This window comes from Denticeps clupeoides, chromosome 3 (genome assembly GCF_900700375.1).
Source record: "Denticeps clupeoides chromosome 3, fDenClu1.1, whole genome shotgun sequence".
In the NCBI taxonomy this organism is placed as follows: Eukaryota; Metazoa; Chordata; class Actinopteri; order Clupeiformes; family Denticipitidae; genus Denticeps; species Denticeps clupeoides.
This window is the reverse complement of record NC_041709.1, coordinates 18,874,991-18,900,519: the sequence shown is the minus strand read 5'-3', so window position 1 is coordinate 18,900,519 and position 25,529 is coordinate 18,874,991. Positions and strand designations below refer to the sequence as shown.

The following is a 25,529-nucleotide window of genomic DNA, read 5'->3' as shown; positions in this document are numbered from 1 at the left end:
ATGACAAGTTAAGTGGTTTTTAGACTAATCTAGATGTAAGGTTACACCTTACATACATACACCATCTGATGAGCAGAGTATGTTTAAGCCTAAGTGTAAGTGTAAGGCACTTTCAAGAACCATGTCACATCCGCATATTTGGCTTATATTTACTATTGTCAGATGTTGGGACATCTGAAGAAAATAAAGTGTAGGGAAACATTCCAAATCAGAAAAAAAAAAAGCCACAATGAACAAGTATCTGAGTTGTGTTGGACTGGTGTTTGGTGGCCACCAGTTTTTCCAAATTCATTTTACATATGTGACCTCATAGAGGGCACTGTAGCTGTAGCTCTTTCACTGGTTACTCCTACATCCAGTCATATTTAAGACATATTTGCCTGAAATTTACTTGCATTTTGAAACCAGGAGCAAATTCCAAAATGCAGTCCATGCTGCACCCTGTCCCGGCGAGTGTGTAATTGGGCATCAGTACTTTGGATAGAGCACTCTGCGGATCTCTCCATCAGACCGGTTTAAGTCCAGCCACTTCCCGCATCGGAAGATGGTGGTGACACCATTTGCGGTGTTGGTGACCTCCACCCGCTCCAGCAGCCACCCCGGGTTCAACCCACTTCCATCATGTTCGACACAGACACGCTGCAGATCTCCCATGTCCAAAAGCTCCAGCACAAAGCGCTCTGTCCGTCCTCGCTCAAACAGGTTCCTCATGCGTTGCCGCAGGGCCCGGCGGCCCGAGTCGCCATTAGATCCAAACACTGTAATGAAGACGTTGGCATCTGTGCCCGCCCCTTTCTCATCGCCCGTGACAACAATGATCTCATACTTCACAGGAACAAGGCTGCGGGCTTTGGACGCAAAGCTCTCCACGGACTTTGTGCATTCGAACGTCAGGCCATCATCCCGCTTATTGGAGAGTGGGATTTGAGTATTGCAGCTGAAAATAAACCTGAGGAAGAAGAGCGTATGAGAGGGCTGTCAGCTTTGACACAACGACCTCACTACGTGAAATGAGAAAGGATCTCTCATTAACAGCCACTTACCGGTTGCCAAGTTCTTTCTCTGTAATAACCACCTCTTGCACATACCAGAATGCTTCACTTTTGACCTTTTTACCATCTTTGGGTGTATGGCCAATGCAAATCCCTGCAATATCACCCACATTCTTGGATGAGAACTCAAATCTGTCTGTGCTCCCCCTGCAGGTACAGATGAACACATTAACATAAAGGTGGCAAGATTCTGAATTTCATTATTTAGTGAAATTTTCTTTTTTTTTACCGTAGGAAACGTTTTTTCTTGCCAGAATTTTCAAGAACAAACTCTTTAGAACGCCCCTTCCGACCCTCCAGTACAATCCAGGCATTCTCTTTTGTCTCAGCTTCATCAATGTCTGCAGTTACTGTAACAATCTCATACTCTGAGAAAGTACACCGACACGGAATTCAGGTCAAATTAAGTCACATGCAGCATTTAGATATACACAGTTTAATCTGACATATACTGATCTATAAAATGTATACATTTATATATTCAAGCCTATTTCAAATATTCATGACACCGAAACACACACTCACTAGTTTTCTCATTTAGATCCAGGACATCATTATTAGCGCAGGGCAGTTCTCTCATGATTTGACCATCATCTTCGTTCTTTGCCAGCCAGCGATCACACGGGAAGCGGAAGGTCTTGTCCAGAATGTCATCACGCACATCCACATACTCCGGGTGCCACCCAGATGCTGGACCTACATTCATACACATTCACAAACCAAACCTTAGGTGTTTAGTTTCAGTTTTACTGCATTATAGGAGATCTTAGGTGATTATGCGGCTATTGGTTACAAGGATCTGTTGCACTAACAAATCTCAGCCCATCATATTTCCAAAACTGGATCATGGACAGCCCAGCACAGTACAACGTATCAAACAATAAAGGGTCACATTATAATGGACTACTTGTTTTTTTTTATTAAAAACAGATTTTATCTGCGATGTCTGTTGTAAAGTATCTTACAGAGAATTTAATTACCAGTGTTGTCGTGCCACAGTCGTATTTTAGACAGCTCTCCCAGACTGAGTGTGTCAGAGAAGCGGAAGGTGTCAACCTGTTTGCGCTCAAACTTATTTCTGTTGTTTGAGTCTCTAAGCGCCAGTGTCCCTGAGTCTCCGTTTTCTCCAAAAATGACCAGCCACACGTTAGCATCGGTCCCCGCACCTACAAAACACAGTAGTACAGTGCTTGTAAATGAAGCAAAAACTCATACAAAAACCTTCAAATGTGTATAATATCAATAGAAACAGAATTCACAGACATATGCACAACCTGTTGCAGGCTTTTAATGTATGAATGTAGGTGCGTGTGAATGTGCGTGCACCTGTGACATCACTGGTTTTGGTGTGTATAGTGTAGGTGGTCAGTTCCACCATCTCCTCATCATCGATCACCGCTGGCATCTCACAGCTCAGTGTTCTCTTGGACCCTCGTGAGCGGGACAGCCATTCAGAGTATGAAAACTCTGCCACCTCTTCAGACTGTACACTACGCAGCATAATCTGTACACACACACACACACACATAAACACACACAAACAAAATGAAGTTTATTGTCTATTTGAAACACAGCTTTAGTCTGAGCCATAGAGACAAAAATAAAAAATAGTTTTCTTTCTTTATTTGAAAAAAGTTGAACATGCATTCATTTGCATATTTAACATGTTGGGGATTCCACTGAATCAACACGGAAGTTGTTCATATTCACAGAGCAACAGATACATTCTCACTGCAGGGTCTTCACTTACCTTTAAGCAACAGAGGTGTAGTTGTTGGGGGGCTACTGATATGCCAACTGTTTTACATGGTAGATATTAACACAGGTAGTCTCTCTCTCTCTCTTATACAAAATACAAACACACACACACTAACCTTCTCCAAAAACCAGTCTGGTCGACTGCCGGAACCATCGACTCTGACTCTTAACTTTCTTAATGGTGCAATATCATCTACCTCCAGTGGGAAGGTGTCCACTTGTCCTCGCTCAAACCTGACCACACAGACGGGGGAAGTATGTGAAGAAGTATGTCTTTTCTGAGTGCGTATGAGGATCATTGTACCTATCCTCGTTTTTTGGCAGCAGTATCTCCTCAGTAGTGCCATTGGCTCCAAATACGGTTAGGTATATCTGCGTGTCTGTCCCAGCGTTCTGGACATCACCCGTCACCACAGTTACCTCGTAGATCATCTAGGAGGGAATTATAATGAAATAACATTGCTCATCTACTGCTCGGTTCAGAATCTACCAGAGAAGGGTTTTTGCAAAAATTAAAGTGTGAGAACCATAGGGGCATAAATTACATTTTGGGAAAATCACCTCTACTGGCAAAGGGTATAAATCAGTTCTTCGTTTATTCTTCAGTTCTTCAGTTCAGAAAAGCCAAATGACTTAGCACTGAACATACCGTAGCAGTTGGTGCAAAAAAGTAGATTATTTCTGAAAAATTTCTGATATCAATGTAACTAACTATGTAGAATTAAAGTAGTGACCTTCTGAGTTATAGTGATGGCTTCAGCGTCCAGTACATTGAACAGTCGTGAGGTGAGTCCATCTCCACGGTCTTTGGCCAACCAGCATTTGCACTGGAACACATACATCACCCCTTTAGTTGGCACGGAAACTGACAACTCATCCACCAACCAACAGCTTTCAGGAGTGGCTCCATCATGACCCAGCTGCAACACAAATGAAGGGAAATTTAGTTAGGAAGAACTCAGGTGACAACTAAAGACCTTGTAGATGCATATACTGTTGCCATGTGTGATCCTATTTGATTGATTCATAACAAACCCAAACACATATATTAATATGCTCGTTCACAAGATCACTTGCCTCCACTCGTTTGATCTCCCCCACATCCTTCCCCTGGCAGTGGAAATGGTCAAATGCTCCTGGCAGAAAACACGTTTTCCCAGCAGGCATCTGCAGCCACATCCTGTCCGTCGCTATATTCTGCCCTTTGATGATGACGAATGCCCGACTGCTGGTCCCCGCATCACGATCCAGTCCTGTAGTTATGCTGAAGTGGTATGGAATCACTGCAGATACACAAAGGTATAATGTCAGGTAAAAAATATAATCTTGGGAGTTCACTTTTGAGCAAAGACCGTTTTTGTAGCCCATGCCTCACTATTTTTTGAAAGGTTCATGCTACACATTAAGTGATAATGTGAAGTGAAGTGATTGTCACTTGTGATACACAGCAGCACAGCACACAGTGAAATGTGCCCTCTGCATTTAACCCATCACCCTGAGTGAGCAGTGGGCAGCCATGACAGGCGCCCGGGGAGCAGTGTGTGGGGACGGTGCTTTGCTCAGTGGCACCTTGGCGGATCGGGATTCGAACCGGCAACCCTCTGATTACGGGGCCGCTTCCTTAACCACTAGGCCACTACTGGGGAGCAATTTGAATTTGAAACACATACAGTACATCTGGAAAGTATTCACAGCACATCACTTCTTCCTTTTTGTTTGTTATGCCTTATTTCAAAATTATTCTACACACAACACCCCATAATGACAACATAAAAGAGTGAAAACAGAAGAGTAACAAATGTATGAAGCCTGTTTAGTGCTTGTGGTGTGGTGGTACTTGCAAAATGACAGCAGGACATATGGTGTATGTATGTTAATACAGTATGTATGTGGATTCTTACATAGTCCTTCATCATCATCCTCTATGTTCTTGTCCATCTGGTTCATGTTGCTGTCCAAGCTGTTCATACCTCCCTTACGGTTGCTGTCTCTAAGGCCCTCATAACCCTACACACATAAATACAGACATGGACAGATGTAGAACACGACTGAATCTCTGACACAGCCCAAATATTTCTGGCTTTTCACACATACCTTGACATAGAAAACTCTACTGATGCACTTGTCCTCACGCTTTCTGGACAGCCACCGTTCACATAAAAAAAGAAACTCCTCCTCTGTGTCCACATCTACTATCTCAACCTGTTCCAGGTACCAATCAGGACTCAGCATGCTATTGTCATGGCGAATTAGGATCTTGAATACCTGTCCCAAGTCCACAGCTTCCAGTGTGAATTGGTCAACCTATGAAAATAAACAACCCCTTTAATTGCTGTATGCATTTCTGTCCAGAGTGTAGATTTTGGATGCTTTGTGCCTTACTGATCCCCGCTCATATTTGTTGCTGTTGTTCTCAGATTTTCTGAGTTTGCGTTCTCCAGTATCCCCCAGTTCTCCATAAATTGTGAGAAACACGTTAGCGTCGGTCCCTGCTCCATACATGTCCCCTGTTGTAACTGTTACCTTATAGGTGTGAGCTGTGCACAAAAATACAGTCAACATTAGTACCAAGGACACTATATATATGTGTGTGTGTGTGTGTTTCAGAATCCACTCCTACACAATCATGAAACATAAAAATTATCAAATAAATTTGTATCAAATTATATAAATAAATTCTTTAAAAACCATACAATGTGATTTCCAGGATTTACATTCTGTCTCTCACAGTTGAAGTGTAATAAAAATTACAGACCTCTCTCATCTTTTTAAATAAGACAACTTGGTGGCTGCCAAATATTTTTTTGCCCCACTATATATATATTTGTAGGATAGACATTATCTCACAACAGTATATATTGCAGACCAGACAGTGTAAAATCTGGTATACTCTTGCATGCTACAGACATATAAAATAATACATACTTTCAAGTGCATCTTCCACCTCAATCTCATTGACTTTGAGTGTTCCATCACGGGCAAGTTTCTCTGTAATTATGTCAGATGGCACCAGCTCACGAATAGTCTCTCCATCATCCTCTGACTGAGCCAACCATCTTTCACAGGGGAATATCGTTGTCTCTGAGCCCTGCAAATACAAAAGTTACACAATAGGTAGACATGTTCAAACTATCTTAAAACAAATATGTGACTTGTATAATGTACATTTGTAAAAATATGTTTATGCATATAGATGCACCTTGCCCTTTCTAAGAAGGCGTCTGATCTCAACTCGGTCAAGGTGCCAGCCTGGGTTAATCCCACGGTTATCATGTCCAATGCGAATCTTTTCCATGACGTCTCCAATGTCCTCAAGCTGCAAACGGAGATAGATACAAAAAGTACAAAACATGAATTGAAATACAAATACATGAAATACAAATTATTTGAAATATTGCTACTTATGCATATCTCCACTGCCCCATTGAACAAAACGTATTTGATGTCACACACTAAAAAATCTAATTAAATGTGACTGCGATTGTGCATTAAATGTAAATGTGCATTATTGGGGTGTCTGTGTACCTCAACTATAAACATATCCTCGCCTCCTCGTTTGAAGTACATCCTTCGTTCTCGGCTGTTTACGCAAAGGGATTTTTGGGAAGTACACACTCCATTCTGGCCATATAGAACAATGAACACATCTGCATCTGTCCCCGCACCGAAGATGTCACTGGTGAAGGTTTTGATCTCATATGGAACAACTGCAAATTGTGCACACCCACAAACATATTAGTGGATAAATGTATGGGCAGAAACACACCCACACATAAAGACATTTGTACACATTCCACAATACTTACAGGGGGTGTAGAGCTGAGTCTGGAGATGAGCTGGGTAGAGGTCACGTTCAATGCTGCCGTCGTCCTTTCCACGGTCAAGCCAGCGACCACAAGGGAAACGCAACCGCTGACCTAATGATGGTGCATCAATCTCGACCCAGTCTAGAAACCAGCCTGCAAATCCTCCTAAAATACAAAACATGGGCATGAAATTTATTCTACCATCTATCCATACGTTTTCACACTGTAAAAAGTGAACACTGGCTAAATAAATAAATAAAATAAAATAATGATGATATTTGGAACTGAGTTATAGAACATGTTGAATTGCAAAAAGTTAAAGGTGCAATGTTATGTACATTACCTGAGTTGTCGTGACCAATCCGAATTCTCTTGAGTTTGCCAATGTCTACGGCCTCCACAGTGAACTCCTCAACCTGACCCACCTCAAACTTATTCTTATGGTTTTTGGAGGCTTTCAAATTAATGATGCCTGCCAACATGGATGAACAGGTTTATATGGATTAGGGATTATAAAGAACATACAGAAACACAGATACAATAGATGTACTCAATATAAAGAGTTTTTACTGAAACACTGGTATGGCATGGGGAAATTATGCTCTGATAGACTGGGAATTTGTCACTAAAAGTTGTCGTTCTTTTCACAATCTGACCCTGGTAATTACACTGATAATTACAGGTGTCAAGCAGGTAGTAGCAGAAGAGTTAAGATGACTGTGCAGAATTACAACTATTCACACTGGATGTTTTACCCGTATCGTCTTTTGTGCCATAAAGGATGGCATAGACATTGGCATCGGTACCAGCATACTTTTTATCTCCAGTCTTCACCCGTAGGGTAAATGTTGTTGACATGGCTGGAAAACACAAATAATATAGACCATATATTACAGACCATAGATATATATATATATATAGACCTGAATACTTTCTGAATACTTTTTATATCCACTCTATATTTCAGGTATTTTTCACACCGTGGACTATTGTTTAATTCTTTGTGTTGAAGCTCTGTCATGCCGTTAGTGTTGTAGTGTATGTCGGTGTTTGTGTGCATGTGTGTGTGCATGTGGAGTCATGCGTGTACAAAAGACCTTTCTGTTCCAGGCCAAGCGTGGCGGAATCTGATTCCTCATCCTCATCCTCGTCTCTATGCATGAAAGCTTCGTCCACAGGCACCAGTTCACGAGCAATCTGCCCGTCATCCTCATCCACTGCCAACCATCGTGTACAGGGAAAATAATACCTTACACACAGACACACACACGCACACACAAACGTATCAACAATCTAATACACAGTGAGTCATGACTAACAGGTGAAACTACAGCTTCTACACGCACACACACACACACACACACACACACACACACACACACACACACACACACACACACAAACATTTTCTAGAGACCAAGGTTAATAATTAATACTCTAATAATAATCTAACAATACTGCTGAGTATTGCTTCTTTTCTAGTAGTGTTTTGTTTTTCTAAGTGTTCAAATGGCAGCCATATTAATCTTTGCAGGATTTTCTTTCTCCTCTCATTGCTCCTGCACCCCAGTCTCTTGACCAGGTTTTTGGGTCTCTATTCTTATATTCCCTTGATGATCCTCAGTGTTACTACCTGTGCTCTATGCCATTTGCCCCTTTGTTGTCTGGTTGTTTACATTTACATTTACGCCATTTACCAGACGCCCTTATCCAGAGCGACTTACAATTAGTAGTTATAGGGACAGTCCCCCCTGGAGCAACTTAGGGTTAAGTGTCTTGCTCAGGGACACAATGGTAGTAAGTGGGATTTGAACCTGGGTCTTCTGGTTCAGTGTGCTACCCCTCTATGCCACTACCTCCCCATTGTTTAGCTTGTTGTCCTTGCTTTGTGTAAAATATGAACTTGCATGTTGGAACCTCAAGGTACATTCTTGTTCTTGTTTTATTAAAAGATAATCTAGGCCCTATCCATTTAGTACATTTTACACATATTGCTCAATACACTCACGTTGTATCATCCTTGGTGTCAACAATTTCCACTCGGTCAAGAAACCAGGCAGGGTTGACCTGACTGTTGTCATGACGAATACGTAGTTTCTTCAGCACACCAAGATCTATTGCTGTGATGGTAAAAATATCCTCCTGTGTAAAGCATCATGACAGAAGAAAAAACTGTTACAGAAAGTCCGGACAACTTAAACAACATGGCATCTTTGTTACGTCAGCAACATAGAACATACATACATTGTGCCAGCTAAACTCAGCATTGTAATCTGTTTAAGTGGTTAGTTCGTTATCACATAACATCAAAAAGATAATTCATATTGACTCTCTAGTTGCAATGTCTTTTCAGTCAATTTTGTATGGGGATAAATATGTGTCAGTGTGTTCTTACACATGAAAGATACATAAAGGTTTCCTTTTTTTTGTGGATAGATTTAGATATAGTTTGTTACTAAGGCCAATTCATGGCAATTAAAGAAAGGCTTTAAATTTCCCTTTTTTAACCTGAATGTACAGGGAGTGCAGAATTATTAGGCAAATTGTATTTTTGAGGAATAATTTTATTATTGAACAACAACCATGTTCTCAATGAACCCAAAAAACTCATTAATATCAAAGCTGAATGTTTTTGGAAGTAGTTTTTAGTTTGTTTTTATTTTTAGCTATTTTAGGGGGATATCTGTGTGTGCAGGTGACTATTACTGTGCATAATTATTAGGCAACTTAACAAAAAACAAATATATACCCATTTCAATCATTTATTTTTACCAGTGAAACCAATATAACATCTCCACATTCACAAATATACATTTCTGACATTCAAAAACAAAACAAAAACAAATCAGCGACCAATATAGCCACCTTTCTTTGCAAGGACACTCAAAAGCCTGCCATCCACGGATTCTGTCAGTGTCTTGATCTGTTCACCATCAACATTGCGTGCAGCAGCAACCACAGCCTCCCAGACACTGTTCAGAGAGGTGTACTGTTTTCTCTACCTGGTAAATCTCACATTTGATGATGGACCACAGGTTCTCAATGGGGTTCAGATCAGGTGAACAAGGAGGCTATGTCATTAGTTTTTCTTCTTTTATACCCTTTCTTGCCAGCCACGCTGTGGAGTACTTGGACGCGTGTGATGGAGCATTGTCCTGCATGAAAATCATGTTTTTCTTGAAGGATGCAGACTTCTTCCTGTACCACTGCTTGAAGAAGGTGTCTTCCAGAAACTGGCAGTAGGATGGGAGTTGAGCTTGACTCCATCCTCAACCCGAAAAGGCCCCACAAGCTCATCTTTGATGATACCAGCCCAAAGCAGTACTCCACCTCCACCTTGTGGACTGGAGCTCTCTGCCCTTTACCAATCCAGCTACGGACCCATCCATCTGGCCCATCAAGACTCACTCTCATTTCATCAGTCCATAAAACCTTAGAAAAATCTTTCTTGAGATATTTCTTGGCCCAGTCTTGACATTTCAGCTTGTGTGTCTTGTTCAGTGGTGGTCGTCTTTCAGCCTTTCTTACCTTGGCCATGTCTCTGAGTATTGCACACCTTGTGCTTTTGGGCACTCCAGTGATGTTGCAGCTCTGAAATATGACCAAACTTGTGGCAAGTGGCATCTTGGCAGCTGCACGCTTGACTTTTCTCAGTTCATGGGCAGTTATTTTGCCCCTTGGTTTTTCCACAAGCTTCTTGCGACCCTGTTGACTATTTTGAATGAAATGCTTGATTGTTCGATGATCACGCTTCAGAAGCTTTGCAATTTTAAGAGTGATGCATCCCTCTGCAAGATATCTAACTATTTTTTACTTTTTTGAGCCTGTCAAGTCCTTCTTTTGACCCATTTTGCCAAAGGAAAGGAAGTTGCCTAATAATTATGCACACCTGATATAGGGTGTTGATGTCATTAGACCACACCCCTTCTCATTACAGAGATGCACATCACCTAATATGCTTAATTGGTAGTAGGCTTTCGAGCCTATACAGCTTGCAGTAAGACAACATGCATGAAGAGGATGATGTGGACAAAATACTCATTTGCCTAATAATTCTGCACTCCCTGTATAAATGTGCTTTATGACTTTTTTTTGTGATGAGCTATGTGGTCTTAATTTTTTATGTATCATTTCATATTTTCTTGAATACTGGAACAGCCCTTGATGACACATTTTTCTGCTGATCTACTTTTCAGAGACTTATTAACTGAGGAGCTCACACATCTAACAGCAAGTCTAAAAGCAAAAGGGTGGTAGTAGCCTAGTGGGTAACACACTCGCCTATGAACCAGAAGACCCGGGTTCTAATCCCACTTACTATCTTTGTGTCCCTGAGCAAGACACTTAACCCTAAGTTGCTCCAGGGGGGGGACTGTCCCTGTAACTAATGATTGTAAGTTGCTCTGGATAAGGGCGTCTGATAAATGCTGTAAATGTAAATGTAAATGCAAAAGATCCAACACCTGACTCCTCTCAAATTTGTTCAGATGGTTGGATTTGCGCAGGTGTCTCTCTCCAGTGTCACCGTTATCTCCATAGACGTTGATGTAAACTTTAGCATCTGTTCCTGAACCCCATGCACTGCCTGTAAACACATGCACCTCATACGTGTTCTCTAAACACACACACACAGACACACACACACACACACACACACACACACGCAATTTGTAACTTAATCCTTCACTTCCTTTCTTACTTTTTTTCCATCCCAACCCTCAATAAAAATTTTCTTCCACTGTTTTTCATATTTTTTTGTCATTATTAATATCCCGTTTAATTCTCATCCTCATACCCTCTCTTTTCATTTTTCAATTTGTCACTCTCCATACCCTCTAACTCATCAAAGTCATCTGTTCGTTGCTCCAGCACAATTTCTCCATCCTCCTCATCTCGAGCAAGCCATCGCTGGCAGGTGAAGGTGTAGGTCTGTACCACCTCCCTGATCTCCTCGCCTCCCTCCTCCTCCTCTTCCTCTTCTCCCTTCTTCTTTTTCTTCTTCTTCTTGTCCTTCTTGTCTGCCTTCTTTCCTTCCTTTGGAACAGTTGCCATGACCAGCCGCTTGACAAGGACGGTGTCCAAAAACCAGCCATCTGCTAAACCTGAGCCGTCATGGCCAATCCGGATCTTGAAGACGCGTCCCACATCCAGAGCCTCTATCTGAACCAACCACAGGCAACCAATCAAGGGAATGGCCATATCAGTATGAAAATATACATTTGTCTAACAGTTAATCAATGAATCTGTCTGTCTGGGTTTAAGTTGCCTTAAATATCTCGGTGGTTCCCTTCTCAAAGTTGTTGGAACGGCTCTTCAGTGTGAGTAGCTCTGTTTTGCCATCAAGGCCGTAGATTTGCATGAATACCCGAGCGTTGGTGCCAGCAGCAAACACATTCCCTGTTACCACTGTCACTTCATAGTTAATCACTGTAGGAATGAAAACGAATGAAAAATTCATGGAAAAACAAAATCTGAATAATAGGCGCCAAACCACATGGTCAGCCAACCATCAGAAAAAGAAGCAGTTGATGCACACACACACACACATACACACACACAGGTAGTCATTACGTTTTTCAATCTCCAGGACCTCACTAGGGTACAGCTCCACCTCCACCTTGCCGTCGGCCTCTTCTTTGCAGAGCCATCTGTGGGCAGGGAACATGTACTGCAGGCCGTGGACGCAAACGCTCAACTGCACGCTGTCCAGGAACCAACCTGCCCTCAAGCCCTCATTAGTGTGGCCGATCAGCATTCGGTTTATCTGTAAGACCAATACATACCAAAGCATTTTTGTTAACTTAATTGTCTTATTGTCAGACGTATGTCTAGAAACTACAACAGAGTGGATTCATAGTTGGGGGTCCTAGTGAACCAGAATTGATCATTTCATTGATGGTAAAACAAAAGCACGAACAGGGAGTGCAGAATTATTAGGCAAATGAGTATTTTGTCCACATCATCCTCTTCATGCATGTTGTCTTACTCCAATCTGTATAGACTCGAAAGCCTACTACCAGTTAAGCATATTAGGTGATGTGCATGTCTGTAATGAGAAGGGGTGTGGTCTAATGACATCAACACCCTATATCAGGTGTGCATAATTATTAGGCAACTTCCTTTCCTTTGGCAAAATGGGTCAAAAGAAGGACTTGACAGGCTCAGAAAGTCAAAAACAGTGAGATATCTTGCAGAGGGATGCATCACTCTTAAAATTGCAAAGCTTCTGAAGCGTGATCATCGAACAATCAAGCGTTTCATTCAAAATAGTCAACAGGGTCGCAAGAAGCATGTGGAAAAACCAAGGCGCAAAATAACTGCCCATGAACTGAGAAAAGTCAAGCGTGCAGCTGCCAAGATGCCACTTGCCACAAGTTTGGTCATATTTCAGAGCTGCAACATCACTGGAGTGCCCAAAAGCACAAGGTGTGCAATACTCAGAGACATGGCCAAGGTAAGAAAGGCTGAAAGACGACCACCACTGAACAAGACACACAAGCTGAAACGTCAAGACTGGGCCAAGAAATATCTCAAGACTGGTTTTTCTAAGGTTTCAAATGAGAGTGAGTCTTGATGGGCCAGGTGGATGGGCCTGTGGCTGGATTGGTAAAGGGCAGAGACCTCCAGTCCGACTCAGACGCCAGCAAGGTGGAGGTGGAGTACTGGTTTGGGCTGGTATCATCAAAGATGAGCTTGTGGGCCTTTTCGGGTTGAGGATGGAGTCAAGCTCAACTCCCATCCTACTGCCAGTTTCTGGAAGACACCTTCTTCAAGCAGTGGTACAGGAAGAAGTCTGCATCCTTCAAGAAAAACATGATTTTCATGCAGAACAATGCTCCATCACACGCGTCCAAGTACTCCACAGTGTGGCTGGCAAGAAAGGGTATAAAAGAAGAAAAACTAATGACATGGCCTCCTTGTTCACCTGATCTGAACCCCATTGAGAACCTGTGGTCCATCATCAAATGTGATTTACCAGGTAGAGAAAACAGTACACCTCTCTGAACAGTGTCTGGGAGGCTGTGGTTGCTGCTGCATGCAATGTTGATGGTGAACAGATCAAGACACTGACAGAATCCGTGGATGGCAGGCTTTTGAGTGTCCTTGCAAAGAAAGGTGGCTATATTGGTCGCTGATTTGTTTTTGTTTTGTTTTTGAATGTCAGAAATGTATATTTGTGAATGTGGAGATGTTATATTGGTTTCACTGGTAAAAATAAATGATTGAAATGGGTATATATTTGTTTTTTGTTAAGTTGCCTAATAATTATGCACAGTAATAGTCACCTGCACACACAGATATAGCTAAAAATAAAATAGCTAAAAATAAAAACAAACTAAAAACTACTTCCAAAAACATTCAGCTTTGATATTAATGAGTTTTTTGGGTTCATTGAGAACATGGTTGTTGTTCAATAATAAAATTATTCCTCAAAAATACAACTGCACTCCCTGTAGTGAGTCGTTCTGGATGAATGTTAATGGTCAACTGTCTATGTGTTTGAGACCATATACATCACTTTCACTGCTTCTCCATATATTTACCCATAAATTCAATTAGCTGCAGATTCGACCTACCAAAAAAATTTTATTTTTAACAATTTTCCAAACCAAAACCAAAGAGTTTTCTATGCCAGCATTCAATATACCTAAAAGAGGCTTTTTACAGGCAGTAGACATTTGCATGGTTTTGTAATGCTCCTTCATGAAGATTGTACCTTGCCAATGTCGTAGGTCTCCAGGGTGAAAATGTCTACCTGGCCCGTCTCATAGTAGTTCCCCAGGTCGTTATCAGACACCAGCAGCAGGGACTTGCAGGTGTCCCCTTTCTCCCCATAGAGCTTCACAAACACCTTTGAGTCTGAGCTGGCGCCGCTAATATTGCCCGTTGTTATTGCTATATGATAACTCACATCTATGACACACACAGGAACAGACTTACTAATAGCGTCAAATACGTAGTACTATTCAAAAGTTTAGAAATACCATATTTTCATCCGTTACAAAAATGTCTAATTGGTAACTATGGTAACTGAGGTAGCTGGAAATAGGTATTAATAAGTGTAATATTTGCATAAATGTGAAGAAGTCATTATCAGCATCAATTAGTTTTCACTAATGTAACGTTTGATTAATCTAAATAGAAGCAATAAAACTGGTCTTCTTGACACTATTTGAGTATCTGGTGCATCAGCATATGTGGGTTTATTGACATCATTCACTGTAATTTGACATTAGTCAATGTCAGTGTTCATGGAAAACATGGAAATAACAGAAATAACTTGTTGATCTGGTTATTGTTCTATGAGTTTATGTGTGTGTGTCATGAACTCACTAAAGAGACGTGGACCATCCTCTGTAGGAACCAGCTCTCGTACAATCTGGCCATCATCTTCATTGCGATCCAACCACCTGAAAGACAGAGGATGTGCGTCATAGTCTCAGTAGGAGGTGTTGGATTTAATTTTTTGGCAATATGATAATGACATTTTTGTGTGGGTTTGTGTGGGTGAGAGGTGTGTGTGCGCATTAAGGCTGTAAGTGCGGTTTTGTTGTCTCTCAGGTTTCTTTTTCGTCTCCATTAGCAATCTGACTCTCACCCATCAGCTAAAGAGTTAAGCAGGCTATCAAAGAACTTTGTGTGTGTGTGTGTGTGTGTGTGTGCGAATAGGAAAGAGAGACATAGGGAACAAGGCACTAATCGTTTCTCCAGGTACTTACTGACCATCGGTCATTTTGCTACTTCGTGACTTGAGACATGTGACTGAATCTTGATGCAGGATTAAATGTGATTGGCTGATTGTCTTGCCTGAAACAGGGGAACACCACGGATGTGGACTCTGGTTGTCCCTCCTCTCTGGCCATGACTTTGTCCAAGAACCAACCACAGCCCCCACCCCGCCCGTCATGGCCAATCCGCACACGCCGCACCTGTCCCAGTGACACTGCCTCGATCACAAACTCATCCGCCTGCAGAACGAGATGCCCAGTGTTTAAACATGGGTATGAATCAGGTGGAGCCATATGGCTGAGAATGTACAGAATGTGCGTGTGTGTGTGTGAGAGAGAAAAAGCGACATCTTGCATGTCTAACGAAGGTGCTTAGGTGACGTTTCTCTCCATTAGAAACCATAGTAACCAGACTCTCACTCACCACCTCATCAGTAAACAAACTATCAGAGAACTAAATATGCGTTTCTGTGTGTGCGTTAGTCTCTTTCAGATTGCCTGCCTGTTATTGAGAGTGGAAGTAATCTGTCACGAAAATGCAAAAAGTGGAAGTAATCTGTGTTCCTTCAAATGCAAGTGCTACAATGAGTACCTTGAAAGTGTGTGTAAGGGTACTCACATTGCCCTTCTCAAACTTGTTGACGTTGTTCTTACTCATGAACATGAGTCTCTCCCCGGTGTCACCCAGGTCTCCAATCAAACGCAGGAACACACTGGCGTCTGTGCCCCCGCCACTCACATTACCCGTGCAGATAGTCACGCGGTACTTAATGACTGAACAGATGTGCCCGTGAACACCCCCACCCACACACATACACACACACACACACACACACAAAGATATGTTACATAAACAACAATTACATGAATTACAATTATTTGCCTAGGTCACTTAAATTGCAGAAGTTATGGGTCTATATAGTTTTAATGGAGTTGGTAACTGATAAGATTGTTTAATGTGCCCAAGGGTGTAGTGTGCACATACGTGGCAGAGGCTCTGGCACCAGTGACCCTGTAGCAGGCAGCTCTCTGATGATTTCATTGTCGTCTTCATTTATGTCCAGCCAGCGGCCACAGCTGAATGAGTACTTGTCCCTGGTCAATGTTTTCATCACCGTTACCTGAGAGCGCACACATACACAAATATTGTGATTTTGGCACTACCATTATACACAGACACCCCAGTACATCGTGTACAGTAAGTATGTTTAACCAACCCTGTTTAGGTGCCAGCCTGCAAAAGGGTGTCTCTTTTCATGCCAGATGCGCAGCTTAAGTATCTTTCCAATGTCAGGCATCTCAAGCTACAAGAGTCACAGGGTCAAAGATTGATCAACATCACATATACAAGTGTACAAAATGTACTTATACTATAATTTTGAAAGGGTCTCTTGAATACTGCACCAACAACCATATACTCAATGTAGTACAGTTAATATCCTCACTTTCTGTGTTCAGGTGACTTCTGTCATGCCAAGGAAGAGGCATGAGGCATTATTGCAGGACATTTACACATTTAATTAAAAACAGAAACAAAACCAACACATAGGCCTATGAACTTGAAATTAAGGTCTGGGCTGACAAAAACATAATAATGCACTGGAAATACATGCCATTCCCATTTATCAGTTTGGATGATTGACAACTCGCCTGAGTCCTCAGAGACAGTACAATAAAGAGGCTGTCCTAGATTAAACATAAATGATATCATTCACCAATCACAAGGAGCCATTTCATGGATAAAGACGCAATAGGTAAGGCGACATTAGAGGAGGCTACTAGGCTACTTCTCAACCAGACAGTGTGAGAGGTCTGGTTGAGAAGAATTTAGCCTCATATGAGGTACAGTTTCAAAGTTGGCAGAAGATATCCTTCAGGCTCGCCAAATTCTGGACAGTGTTCCTCCTATTTGGCCACCTCCAAGTCATCCTAATCATCGTCCTCAAGGTCCTGTCAGTTTTTTCAGGTGTAGTTTCATGCCCAGTCATCCCTGTTACCATGGCTTGGCAGAGGCCTTTAGCCTTCAGAAGCCCCCAGCTTCAACCTCACCACTCTAGGAACCTGGCCATCAATCTCCTGCTAGGTACAGTGATCCCGTGGGGCCACATGTTTCCCTTGTACCCACGGAGAGTTTTGTCTACAGAACAGCACCCTTTGGCTGCCCATGTTGCCAGCAGCTGCAGGCTTTTTTGTTTCAAAGAAGGATGGGGCACACAACAAAATAACGGTCAAGAACTGCCCTGCCTACAGCTTGATCTGTTCCAGGGAAGGCGATGAGCAGAGGATTGCCTTCATCACTCCCACAAGGCACTGTGAGAGTTTAGTCATTAACCCGCCATCTTCCAGCATTTTATTAACAACATTCTTCAAAACATGCTGGGATGGTGGGTGTATGTGTACCTGGATGACATTCTCAGTGATGGCCTAGCGGTTAAGAAGCGGCCCCGTAATCAGAAGGTTGCCGGTTTTAATCTGCCAAATGCCTTAAATGAATCCCGATACGCCAAGGTGCCACTGAGGTGCCATTGAGCAAAGCTCATTCCCCACATCCTGCTCCCTGGGCACCTGTCATGGCTGCCCACTGCTCACCAAGGGTGATGGTTAAAAGCAGAGGAAACATTTCACCTTGTGCTGTGTTGCAGTGTTTCACAATGAAAATCACTTCACTTTCACTTTCATCTACTCACCATTGCTGGAGACCAATGTCCAGCATATAAGAGTGGTGCTCAAGACATTGCTCACCCACTGACTGCACTACAAGTTGGAAAAATTGCGCCTTCCACCAGTGCTCCAACATTTTCCCAGGCTTTACCATCCACCCAAGGGTGTGGATATGAATCAATAGAAGCTAGATGAAGTGGTGTTGTGGCACCTACCCATAACGGTTTCTTGGGTTTGGCAATTTTACCAGTGTTTTATCCCATGCTACAGTACAGTTGTAGTAACCCTCACTGCTCTCACAAAACCATCAACCGATCATTTTGCCTGACACCCAAAGCCGGCTATGTCTTCACCACCCTCTGCTGCAGTTTTACCATACCTCCCATTTTCACCCACATCCATTTATCATTGAGGTGTTCATCACTGTTGCAGCATAATGCAGACCAGAAGCTTCCATGTTACTTCTTCTCCAGGAAATTCAACCCCACTCAGCAGCATTACATGAACTGCTGACCATCAAGTAGGCTCTGGAGGAGTGGTGGCATTGGGTTCAGGGCTCTGACACTTCATTCCTGGTATGGACAGATCATCAAAACCTCATAACCATTTGACATTCTAAAGAAGGAAGATGTTCTTGTTGTTTTAGCCGATGTTCTTTGATCAATCCCATTTTACTCTCTCCTGTTGCCAAGGGCAGTAAGAACACCAAGGGGTATACCCTCTCCCACAAACATGCCTTGGCCTCACCACCTCCTCTGGGCCAAACTGTCAAATATACTCCTCTACTGGCCTTAGATAATTCGTACCAGCCACCAATGTTGTTTATCAGCAGGAGTCTGAGTTCGATTTGTCATCCGCCCAACTGCTGGTCCAGTGTTGCAACAACAGCCCAGGGAGACATCGAATTGGCGGTCACCCTCCACCAGTGCTGCCTGCCACAGGGCTATCTGTTTCACGTTGGGGACCAGGTCTGGGGCAACCCAATGCCCCGGCCTCCACATGGAGTTCAGGAAGCTCGCCCCCACATTCTTCTGCCCATACCATGTGCTCCACCGCATCAACCCAGTCACCTACTGCCTCTGCCTCCTCCCATTTCTCTGGATCCACCCAGTCTTCCACATCTCCCACCTTAAGGCCATTGTCACCTCTTTCTTGCAGGACCTTGTGCCACCTCATCCTCTTCCCTGGGTTGTTTGCGGGTGCCGTGTCAGTGGACACCAGTAACTGGTACACTGGAAGAGCTACGACCCTGAAGACTGGTCTTGGGTCCAGCCAGGCGTGAAGGGAGGGGTTTTGTCAGACGATCGAGGCATGTTGTCACAGCGTGAAAGCAGGAGCATCTGATTTCCCAGAACATAAATAGAACTCCTGCCCACAGTAGCAGCTCCAGAGTCTTCTCCAGAATTTGGACTGTCTTGATCAATGCCTTGTAAAGAGCAAGAACTATTCCTCACCTTCAGTAAGTTCTTCTCACTTGTGCACTACGTGCTCATAAAACGAAACACCAGTGGGTACTTTTGTTACACATTCGTAAGATAAAATCAAGACTTACCTTCTCAATTGGGTACATCTGTAATTGGGCACCCCGACATTTAATCTCGGTGTTGGCATCGCTGCACTCACCATAACACACTCACTTGAAACACTTAAATTAAAAATATCATACTGGCATACTGGCATTTGTCTAGACCCCAAATGTAAGACAACCAAACTTTTTCAGAACTATTTTGAGATTATTTTGTCAGTGTACCATTATAGAATAATTTTAATAACATACCATAAATTTGTCAAGTTGTGCCTGCTCAAAGCTGTCTGACTTGTTTTCCATCCTCATCTCATCGCTTTTGCCCTTTTCCCCATAGATCTGCAGAAATACCTGGGCATCTGTCCCTGCCCCTTTCACATCTGATGTCCAGATGTACAATGACCACGGGTACTCTACACACATCCATACAAATAACATATAGATGCAGACAACAGTGTGAGTTACTATTAGACTGAAGTGTTCATGAATTTGAGTCTTTGTTCATCACTCACTCTTTTGTTTTTTTTGTCTGAGTGACACCATTTCATACAGTTCTCTCTCCACCAGACCGTCTCCTTCATCTTCATCCAACCATTTACCACAGGGGAATGTCTGCTCTAATCCTGTGAATGGACAGTATACGGTCACCTGCACACACAGAAGCACAAACACACAGTTAGTGGGTGTGGAGTGCCCATCAGCAAGTATGCTGACGGTAGTAGCCTAGTGGGTAACACACTTGCCTATTGGCCAGAAGACCCAGGTTCAAACCCCACTTACTACCATTGTGTCCCTGTGCAGGAAACTTAACCTTAAGTTGCTCCATGGGGGGACTCTCCCTGTCACTACTGATTGTAAGTCGCTCTGGATAAGGGCGTCTGATAAATGCTGTAAATGTAAATGTATGCACTATGTTTCTGTATTTTACATTTATGCTATGTTGTACATGGTGGTAGTAGCCTAGTGGGTAACACACTTGCCTATGAACCAGAAGACCCAGGTTCAAATCCCACTTACTACTACAATTGTGTCCCTAAGCAAGACACTTAACCCTAAGTTGCTCCAGGGGGGACTGTCCCTGTAAATACAGATTGTAAGTCGCTCTGGATAAGGGGGTCTGATAAATGCTGTAAATGTAACTGTAAATGCATCTAGCAAGTGCACATATCTATTGTGTAGAGTGCATATACAGTAAATACATTTCTCTCATTACCCGTCACTCTCTATATATATTACACACACACACACACACCTTCTCACAGTACCAGCCTGAACTGACTCCACAATTGTCATGTCCGATGGTGACTCTGCTGAGGGGGCTGAGGAGGGAACAGATTTCCACGTTGAAGGTGTCGATGAGTGCACGTTCAAACTTGCCCCCTTCCAGAAAAACCTTCCCACTGTTGTTCATCCCCTTTTTCCCATGCATCACAAGATGGATTTTTGAGTTGGTGCCTGCCCCCCGAATGTCCCCTGTCATCACCTGCACATTGTAGATAACCCCTAGCGTTGCACACACGGACAGGAACAGAACATTGGCTTTTAATTAATCAATTTATTAGTAAATATATATGTATGTCTAGAGATAGTATAGACATATGGTATATTCACACATATTCAGGATTATTTATGTACCTGCAGAGTAGGTAGCGCCCACAAGCACGTCTCTTTGAATTTTGCCATCACCTTCATCTAAAGCAAACCAGTTATTCACTGGAAACTCATACACCTCCTTGTTTCCCATGTCATCGATCACCACCTAAGTGACACAAGCACACACACACAAACACACATACTTGTCATGTTCAAATGAAAATTAAGAAAAAAAAGTGTATTTTTGTGCCTGTTTGTATGAGTATACATGCACCTTATCAAGACACCAGCCGGCAGAGCCACCCTTGTTGTTGTGGCCAATGGTGATCTTTTGGAGGCGACCAAGATTTGGCGCCTCAATGGTGAACTTGTCTTCAGCTGCACGTTCAAAGTTATCCTTATCACTGTCCAATCTTCGCTCACCTGCATGAACAACCAAGCTGAAGCAGCTGAAAGCAGAACTTGTACTCAGTCACAGATGGACACACCAGAAGCACTCTCACCAGTGTCTCCATTCTCGCCAAAGATGTTGAGGAACACGTCGGCATCCGTACCACTGCCCTTCGCATCAGCAGTAAACACACTCACTATGTATTTATTCACTGCAAAAAACACAGAGATTAATGAATCATGGAGAGGGAAGGAGCCTCTGCAGATCAAGGACATGTTATGTCCAGAATCACCCAAACGTGCCTGTTGACTCATGTAACGTGTGTGTGTGGTTATCAGTGTCTGTAATGTGCTCCTGTGTGGCTTACAAGACCCTTTGTGTTCTGAGACATTGCAGGCTGTGTGTGTCTGAATGATATTTAACACCACAGAGCTTATGTAATTTCAGACAGACCAGCTTTTTGTTCCATGGAAGTTTGTGTGAAAATTGTGTGTGCATATCCAGTGTAGCCAGTTTGTGTCTTGTGATTTAAAATAATTATGTGATTTTTTTGTATGGTTTCCTGGTCTTCTTAAGACAGTTTAAGATATTGCAGAACTGCAAACTTTATGTAATGCATAGTGTACATACGTTTGGGCATATCCATAGGATTAAGGCTCCCAAGAAGGTCTCTGACAATCAACCCATCCCCCTCCTCACGACTCAGCCAATTGTTACATGGGAAGAAGAATCGGAGGTGTGGCCTAATCATGTCCGTCACAATAACTCGGTCCAGAAACCAGCCAGCATTCATACCTGTGTTATCATGCTCAATTCTGGCAAATACACACACACAGATATATTATGTTCTCATGTATATAAACTATGAAATACAATTCTGTGTCTACTGTTGTCAACCAAATGTAATCAGCATAATGGTGCTTGCAACAATCCACACTCCAATTTGCATCCATACCTCAGTTTCCGTATTGGCCCCACATTGTGTGTTTTAATGCGAAAAACGTCAGTTTTGTTTTTCTCGAATGCTGTTCTACTTCTGCAAGGTAGAATAAAGTAGTTAAAAAATCAGTTCATAGAGATTGTCTTGATGTCATTTCAGACACTTTGAATCTTTTTATGAGCATCTGTCTGAATCATTTTCATCTGATAATGCAGTTAATGCAGCTGAAAACACCGTTCATGTACTCATACCCATTCACACATACTTTCAAAATGAAAACTGGAACAACGGGCAAACTTTGGAAATCATGCAATTTAGACAGCTGCCTGTCAAATTCCATATGAATTCCAAAATGTTGCATTCTGACCGCTTCTCCGGCCAATCCCCAGTAGGTGCCACCCACTGGCTATGTCATTATGCAACACATCTGATGATGGTGTACAGGACGGACCAGATCTGAGTAAGACTCAACTCATTTGGCTCCAAATGAATGATTCAGTCTTAACAAATTAATATGGTCGATTCTGAATCAATATGACCAACTCCATTTGCTGGTTCATGTGAATTTTTCTCATTTAGAGCAAAGACTTTGGCCTGCATACATTCTGTGATTCTGTGTGTGTGTGTGTGTGTGTCTGTTTGAGTGAGTTTATGTATCGATGTGTGTCAATGCTTGGTTTGTCCCGTGACAAACGTACGCAAAAATGACGCCACATGACAAGCAGTCTTCCCTAGACTACTGTGTCATCTAACGCATGTAGTTCTTACTGCAGATGTGCTGTTAGTCCGTCATATCTGTATAGAAGAGTTAAGTTTATCCAGGGTGATTTGCATAATGAATAATGCAATGTCTTCTTTAGGATGTATTTAGGATGTATTAGTATGCATGTACGTTTGAGTGCTTCCATAGTTGTGTGTTCATTTTGCAGGTCATCATTGTGGGGATTAGTTGAATAGAAAATACATGTCTTTGTGCTAACAAGTGTGTGTATGAGTGTGTGTGTGTGTGTGTGTGTGTGTGTGTGTAATTGAGAATTCAGCACCCTGGTTAAATTTAGTTACTCTTCAATACAGCATCATACTAAGAAATCAAACTGACAGAGAGAACACCCTCAGGAGGGCATGTGTGGTACCTCTTTTCTGTGCTTTGGAGGGACAGGGGGAGGGACACAGACATCAAAAATGAATGTTACTATGGTGATATGGGTCAACTGATCATCGGAGTCTCTGTTACCTGATAAAATTGAAGTGACCCTATGCTGAACTCTGCAGAACACTCTGGAACACTCCATATAAGGACTATTTTGTAAGAGTGCTACACAACTTTTTTAATTCAGATGTGTTATCTATCTAACATACAGTGAAAGAAACATTATATAATAAAGAAATTCTACTTAATTTTCTTTGTTTTACTCATAAGTCTTAAGTATAATGAACCAGACAGTATATACCTTCAAACACCAAACCAAACTAAAATAGATTACCATTGTGATCCATGAGAAACCTTTGTTGTGCCGAGCAGTGTGCAGCCTGCATTCATTAAAACATGCTACACAAATACCATGTTGTGCTGTAATACACAATATCAGCGTTTTATTTTAAATATTTTATTGATCTGAGAGTGAAATCTGTCCAGAGACAGCTGGTCAAAGTAAATGCACAATTTGGTACAATGATTGAGTTTGGAATCAGTTAATGGTATATGTTAATATTTCTGTCAAGTTGATGGAGAGAGAGAAAACTCACTTGCTGGCCAAGTGCACCTTGGGAGTGACACCGTATTCCCCGAACAGAGTGACAAAAACGTTAGCATCGGTTCCTGCCCCTTTCACATCACCTGTCACTGTCACCACCTCATACACTGGAAAGAGACCCCAAGGACCAAAGGAGACAGTGAAGTGTTGATAAAGATAGCTTACATCATCACCTGATATCACTGTCAGGTAAACCAATTATGGTGATTATCCTTCTAATGGATTTACATGAACCTAGTAGACATAATGAGACCAGCAGTTTTAGCCAATCACATGTAAACTTCTAACATCATCCCATCCCTCTTGGCCAATCACAAGCACTTGCTGATCAAGTGATAATTCAGTTTTTAATTTTTTTTTTGTTTCTCTACCATCTCTTGCTCATCCTACCTTTTTTGCGATGGTAGTCATCCTCATAGTCATCTGAAGACTCTGCGTGGTAGCTGAGGAGCTGGTTTTGGTACACCTCGGCATAGTCTGGCAGTTTGACTTTACTTTTCTTTCCCTTTTTAGCTTTCTTTTCATCATCGCTCTCTGATCCCTTCTTGCCTTTCTTTCCTTTCTTTTTCTTCCTTCCTTCCTCTTCCTCCTCTTGATCCTCATTTGCTGGGTCATCTTCTGAGGGTTTTTTCTTATGTTTCTTTCCTCCATCTTTTTTGTCTTTGGAGCCCATCGTCTCCTCCCCAGTGTCTTCCTCTATGGATTTGGCTTCCTTCTTCTTGTTCTTTTTCTTCTTGTCTTCCTTCAACCCTTCACTTCCTTCCACCTCCTCTGAGAGTTTCTCGTTTTTCCTCTTCTCTTTTCTTGGTGGCTCATTGTTATTTTCTTCACCATCATCTTTTATTTGGTCACATTCATTGTCATCATCTTCATTCTTTTTGTGCTTTTTCTTTTTCTTTTCCTCTGTAGTTTTCTTCTCTTTTTCTGTAGCTTTAGAGCTTTTTGTCCTCTTCTTATCCTCTCCGTCTGAGGCGTCTTCTTCAGCGACACTCTTGCTCTTTCCTTTCACCTTCTTCGTCTCCCTTTCCTCTGGTTCATCACCCGGCTCTTCGGTTTCTTCCAAACTGGCCTTTTTTTTCTCTTTTGTGGGCATCTTTTATTTATCCGTCTGTGAGTGATCTTAAATGTGTGTGCCGGTATGTGTGGGTGTATATGCAAGTGTGTGTCTATGTGTGTGTGTGTCGTCTAAGTGTTTCCTCGCTGTTTGTGAGGTGTAGGGTGACTTGTCTGGCCGTAGCCGTGAGGGCCCCAGCACGCAGGTAGAGGGTGGGCCCCCGAGTGCAGCCGCACCTCCTCTCCCTTGGGCCCTGTGGCGTGGAG

At 42.4% G+C, this 25,529-nt stretch overlaps 1 protein-coding gene and 1 long non-coding RNA gene across 3 annotated transcripts; one reads left to right on the top strand and one right to left on the bottom strand.

Annotated features, from left to right (window-relative positions):
• Positions 1-330: 330 nt before the first annotated feature.
• loxhd1a (lipoxygenase homology PLAT domains 1a) lies at positions 331-25,302 on the bottom strand. 2 transcript variants are annotated; one of them, XM_028973084.1, is made up of 42 exons: positions 24,600-25,302; positions 24,202-24,316; positions 23,589-23,600; positions 22,471-22,551; positions 22,146-22,330; positions 21,628-21,726; positions 21,399-21,547; positions 21,167-21,290; positions 20,784-21,034; positions 20,044-20,179; positions 19,784-19,944; positions 16,563-16,649; positions 16,331-16,466; positions 15,965-16,119; positions 15,425-15,585; positions 14,951-15,027; positions 14,334-14,530; positions 12,188-12,380; positions 11,883-12,043; positions 11,449-11,776; positions 11,080-11,231; positions 8,625-8,758; positions 7,714-7,865; positions 7,372-7,476; positions 6,960-7,088; positions 6,617-6,781; positions 6,336-6,517; positions 6,010-6,126; positions 5,736-5,898; positions 5,193-5,347; positions 4,905-5,114; positions 4,712-4,817; positions 3,888-4,093; positions 3,545-3,730; positions 3,115-3,242; positions 2,927-3,044; positions 2,379-2,556; positions 2,033-2,218; positions 1,578-1,748; positions 1,282-1,420; positions 1,044-1,199; positions 331-949 (listed from the first exon to the last, which is right to left on the bottom strand). In XM_028973084.1, the coding sequence occupies exons 1-42, from the start codon at positions 25,300-25,302 to the stop codon at positions 469-471; spliced, it is 7,230 nt and encodes a 2,409-aa protein (XP_028828917.1). In that variant the 3' UTR covers positions 331-468. The 2 variants fall into 2 exon arrangements, with proteins under 2 accessions (XP_028828917.1, XP_028828916.1); XM_028973083.1 differs by lacking the exons at positions 11,080-11,231; positions 11,449-11,776; positions 11,883-12,043; ... (16 more) ...; positions 24,202-24,316; positions 24,600-25,302 and having other exon boundaries at positions 7,714-7,833; positions 8,625-8,732.
• Positions 19,414-20,301, top strand: LOC114786192 (uncharacterized). The gene is made up of 3 exons (XR_003749179.1): positions 19,414-19,465; positions 19,869-19,939; positions 20,099-20,301. It is a non-coding gene; the product is annotated as an uncharacterized LOC114786192 (long non-coding RNA).
• Positions 25,303-25,529: the final 227 nt, after the last annotated feature.

Excerpts from the sequence above, each read along its gene's own strand:
- loxhd1a (XM_028973084.1), bottom strand. The coding sequence starts at position 25,302 with ATGCCCACAAAAGAGAAAAAAAAGGCCAGTTTGGAAGAAACCGAAGAG. Across the intron at positions 1,421-1,577 it reads GGATCTAAATGAGAAAACTA|AGTATGAGATTGTTACAGTA; the intron begins GTGAGTGTGTGT and ends GTACTTTCTCAG. Across the intron at positions 1,200-1,281 it reads AAGAAAAAACGTTTCCTACG|GGGGAGCACAGACAGATTTG; the intron begins GTAAAAAAAAAG and ends CTGTACCTGCAG.